This window comes from Marmota marmota, unplaced genomic scaffold (assembly GCF_001458135.2).
Source record: "Marmota marmota marmota unplaced genomic scaffold, marMar, whole genome shotgun sequence".
NCBI lineage: Eukaryota > Metazoa > Chordata > Mammalia > Rodentia > Sciuridae > Marmota > Marmota marmota.
Genome location: NW_026000224.1, coordinates 4,969,954 through 4,975,007, shown reverse-complemented (window position 1 = coordinate 4,975,007; position 5,054 = coordinate 4,969,954). Strand labels below are relative to the sequence as shown.

Below are 5,054 nucleotides of genomic sequence, written 5' to 3'. Positions count from 1 at the left end.
ATTAGCTCTGCGGTCAGGTCACGTCATCAGAAGCTGATGCTGATAATCAGGCAGACTCACAAGGAAAGGAGACAGAAGCGTTGAGGAGGACCACTCCCTCCCCAAAGCCACTTGCGGGGACTTGCAGAGACCACACGTGTCACAGCTGCCCGCGTGGGTGAGCACAGCACAGCATGCTGCCAAGTGGCCCTTTCCAGAGAAACATCTCCCCCCAAAGCACACCAATAAATATTTACACCAAAACCATAAACAATTATTTAAACAGATACAACAGAGAAAAAAAGCCATTTTTACATTAATCTTTGTGGGTAAGAAAAGTTGGATTGACAGTGCATATTCCAGTCACAGCAGTGTCAGCAAGGTACACAACAGGCACTTGGCATCTCAACACAGAGGCACAGCAGCCACCGCCACCTGGACTCCCAGGACTGCGATGCCCCCACACGCTCCAGAGACACAAACACAAGGGTACACTTGTGCACCACACAGAGGACTAGCCAAAGACAAGCTGGACCAGCTCCTGGCGTCATGTTTGCCTGGGTCCTCTCTTGCCATCCTAGCAGGCGGTGTCCCAGGAAGTTCAGGTATCCACTGAACTCCACCTGCACAGCCCCTACTCCAAGACTTTGACCTGAGGGTGCCTGCACCTGTCTATCCAGCTACAGCACAAAAATTCTAATTCTCCTCTGCCTTATGAAACAGTCTCTAACAGATCAATTTTTATTTGAATAGCACTTAAAGTATCTCCTCTTCTCAAGGCTCAGTAAGTAAACTTGTTCTATCAAGAGTGCAGTTAGATGCTCTGACACACCACAGTGTGCTCAGCCGTGAGGCAAAGCTGGTTCTCCATGGACACACTAAATGGAACATCCAGGTACACGGAACAGCACAGAAACACACACTAAAAAACTCAAGAGCAGGATTTTTTTTTTTTGGCTTTGTTTTTCCAGGAAAGGAATGCACAGTGTAACTAGAAGCTTTTGTTTTTAATCAAAACAAAGAAAATTATTCCTAGCCTATCAGTTTCACCTAAGGTAGATATTTGTCCCACCCGACACTAAGGTCATCCTGACAAAGACACCTGATACAGGATCACACTGTTGAGGACGGTTAGCATGTCCAGAGACAGGCAGAGTGAGATGCTATCAAGTTAGCCAAAGTTACTCTTGTGAGGGAAACAAAACTTACAGACCTAACATCAATCACAGTATCTTGTGTTGAAAAACTAAACACCTGGGAATAATAGAAAATAGGCACTTCAGTGTCTTAAGTACAGTTTTTTACCTTTAAGTATAGTTTTTTCACCTTGCTCTATAATGAGCAAGGTAATGTTTTCCAAACAAAGTTATTAAGTAGCTAAAATTAGCCTCATTTTATAGAATTTCCTAAATCTGTATACTAAGAGAACAGAAGGTTTGAAGAAAATAAAAAGCAATATATAAAAGTTCAAGAGTGGGCTGGGGATGCAGCTCAGCATGTGCAAGGTCTCGATTCCATCCCCAGGATTAAAAAAAAAAAAAAAAAGAAAGAAATCAGGAGAAGTAAAAATAAGATCTCAAAGGAAAACCCACTGTCAGACCAGTGTGCATTCAAGGTGCTACCGTTTCACATCACATGTGTCCTCTGCTTTTCCAGCATTTGTTTACACCTCTTTTAAATTTGATAAGGGAAAGGTACAACTTGCATGTCAAAGGTTGACGTGACCTTTGGGAGACTCATCTCGCCTTTTGGTGAAAAGAGGGTAGCAGGCCACCACGGGTCAGTCACAGCCCAAACACATGTCACATGCAAGGAAAAGGGGCAGGGTCCTTGGACAGATGACTGAGGACAGACTGTGCGTCATTACTGGGGTCAAACATCCAGTTCCCAGAGCATGGGCTGTGGCAGGTGGGCATTTCTACATAAGGCAACTAAGCACAGGCCCTGCCGGGTTCCCCAAGGGCGCGAGCACAGGGTCTCCACATGGGAAGTGCAGGTACCAGCAGTTTCCTGGCTTCGTGTGGGAAGGCTCGACAGCTGGATGGTGTGCTACAAGGCCACGCAGGCCAGCAAAACCTGGCTCGCATGGCAGCACAAGGCTGTGCATTGGGCACTACTACTCACTCCACCTCCTCCTGGGCATCTGCCAGGTGACCCTTGCTCTGCCGTCTGAGGCTGACCAACCTCCCCGCTGACCGGAGGCTCCACCTGGCACTGCTGGCTGAGCTGGTCAGGCTGCTGTACCTGGTGGAGCCCTTGTCCTCACCCTCCCAGCCTGTCCAGAGCTGCTGGCTGTGCATGGAGTCCCCTGTGCCAGCTGCTGCATCCTCCAGAGCAAACTGTGGAGGTTCCCAGCCTTCAATCTCATCTGGTTTTCTGGACTGCATATTCTGCTTTAAAACCAAATTGTCCCAAAATCCAGCTTTCTTCTCTGTCTTCGATTCTTCCTTTAAACGTAAGTTAGATCTGCAGGAGAGAAAAAGAGTTACGTGTTGGTGATCCCGTCATCCCATAAATGCACTCATCTATGAAGCTGTTGCCTAGAAGTTTTAAATTGCCTAGAAACCTACCCTATGTGTGCAGGTTTGAATCTGTATCAAAATTAATAAGGAAATTTTGAAAAGCAGTTTCTCTTGCTGTAAGGAAGCTTGTAAAAGCCATTTAGGGTACCACCTGCAGAGGCAAAGTTTAGTCCAGACAAGATTTGAACCATCCAGACCAGGCAGAGTCGCAGGAAAATCCAGGGTCCAAACTAGGATGCCAGGCCTGTCAAACAGGTTTTCAACAAGGCTCCTCAAGTAGCAAGCTACCTGAGCACCTGGGAGTTAAGAACACATCCTACAAAAGGAAAGAACGCCACAGGCCTCATTGCAGACGCGGGTCAGCAGGCCGCCCGCAGCGAGAGTGCAGTTCATGGGCCCAGTCAGGGCTCCGGCTCAAGAGCACCAGCACTCACAGTCCTGATGGCAGGCGGCCACTGAGGCCCACCAGTATGCGCCCTCCATCCCAGGGCTTCCCTGACAGCTGTGCCAGTGGCAGGTCCATCAGGCAGCCTGTGGCCTTGATTTTCAACTTTAAATGCACTTTTTAACGTTGTGAAATATTTATAGTAAAGTGGCAGTGATACATGAGTCTAAGTTTCTAAGACCTTTTAGTTTACAATTCAGCCTTTGCATTTTCAATAGAGCTTTCCTTATTTTCTGAAAGTACCAAGAACCTCAAGCATGGCTGGACAGCCTTAAAGCCAACACACACCTGAACTGGAGATCTTTTCACCTTTCCATACCATTGCAGAATGCAACTCCTCTGTGCTCCAGGCAGAACCCCCAGGCTCCACAAGCACAGTCAGGATGGCTGCTCGGGGCCTGCGGTCACACAGTGGTCACACAGCTGCTCCACTGCCCAGTGACTGCTGCCCAAGACATGACCGCCTCCACACACAGGTGACTTACCCTTTAGACTTTGGAGATTTACATCTTTCAAGCAGATGTTGTTCATCGTCTTTATTAAACAGAGAAGTCACTTCTTTCCAACCTCGGAAACTTGCTCCCTGAGCCTAAAGAAAGGTTAAGGGAAACATCAGATTGCTGCTGATGTCGACACTCATCATCTGAGTTTTCCTTAATGACAGGCAGGGTTTGGGAGATGCATGGACATCACAGTGTGCTGACACAGGTGGGCCAGCCTGGGGCTCACCCACACATGTGGTATAGATGCTGCCCCAGTGCATGATGAACCCTGAAACAATGAGAAGGCACGTACAGCGGCCACTTCAGCTGGTGACGTGGCTGCTCGTCAAGGTCATGGACACAGCCCACCTGCTGCACTTTGACACACCTGATGGATGCTGTGGGTGTGCTCACACCAGCATCACAGCGTGTAATGCACTGCCCTGGAGCTTTAGATGGTGACAATGTCACTAGGTTAGGAGATGCTTCAGCCCTGCTATCATCTCACTGGACACTGCAGCCTGCATGGATGGAAGCATCCACCACAGCATGAGGCTGCACTGTGGGGCCTGCGACCTGCTCTTCCACCTTGGCACACACCAGGTTTCTGCCAGTGGTGACTACGGTGTCGGCGTCCTGCCTACCTGTCCATCACCTGTGTCCCGCACGCATTCTCCTCCAGTCACATTTATAGGTTTGATGACGAGGCATGTGTTTAGACACGGCTTTCACTGCAGGAAGAACTGGGTCTCTTTAACCCTGGCAGCCAGAACCTGGAGAAGAGCCCTGTCCGAGATTGCGAGCAGGATGCTCCTGGCCCCAGCACGTCTGCCCCACTTTTGGGCGTCAGCACCTGTGAGGGACAGTGGCCCTCACCCCAACCTCAAGTGCAGGCTTTGGAGAAAAAATAATATGTATTGGTTCTGAACAAAGGACTTCATGCAGTTTTCATTTCTGAAGTCAGAATATCTTACAATCAGTGGCACCTTGGCTCCATAAAATACTAAAAGAACAAAGAATGGTATGCAGAGAGACCAGCGTTTCCTGAAAATGTGGCTTTCTCCCATGGCTTAATACTTCCCTGTGCCCATCACTCCAGCTAAAGGACTGGCTTGGGGAGCAGGGTGTGTCATGGGGCAGCCTTGCTTCAAATACTTTGAAATGTTAAAAATGAAACAGAAATCAAGCTGCCCTGAAAACTGAATGTGGAGGCAGTGGAAAAAGGTGGTTCACTACAAAGTCCACTCTTGACCCTTGAGGCAGGCTGGGATGCAGGGTCCAGCACGCAACCCAGCGTGGGTGTGAGACATAGGGAGACCAACTAGGCACCATGGGATGGAGAACTGGGATGCCACTTCTCCCCAGCAGGGCAGACTCAGGCAGGCCTCCAACAACCCACTGTTGTTGAAGCTGCTCACGAGCACACTGCTGCCTCCTCCCAGAGAACCCAGACGTCACAAGCCAAGGAGAGATGGACTGCCTATCACACATTGGCAGGGCCCTGGCAGCAGGTGGTCCCCCTGCGCAGGGCTCAGGGCATGGTGTAGCTGCAGGCAGGACCCCATGGAGTCTGAATTCTCAACAACAGAGTGATAGACTATGCGACATCCAGACCAAGAGAAAGAC

The 5,054-nt window shown here is 49.2% G+C and overlaps 1 protein-coding gene across 1 annotated transcript in view; it reads right to left on the bottom strand.

The window, feature by feature from the left end:
* Nucleotides 1-240: 240 nt before the first annotated feature.
* Nucleotides 241-5,054, bottom strand: part of LOC107158175 (testis development related protein) — a 10,512-nt gene continuing 5,698 nt past the window's right edge. Inside the window, exons 2-3 of the mRNA XM_048792811.1 lie at nucleotides 3,432-3,535; nucleotides 241-2,445 (exon numbers count right to left, since the gene is read on the bottom strand). Coding sequence (XP_048648768.1) covers nucleotides 2,100-2,445; nucleotides 3,432-3,535 — 450 coding nt within the window. The 3' untranslated portion in view covers nucleotides 241-2,099. The remainder of the gene's footprint in view (nucleotides 2,446-3,431; nucleotides 3,536-5,054) is intronic.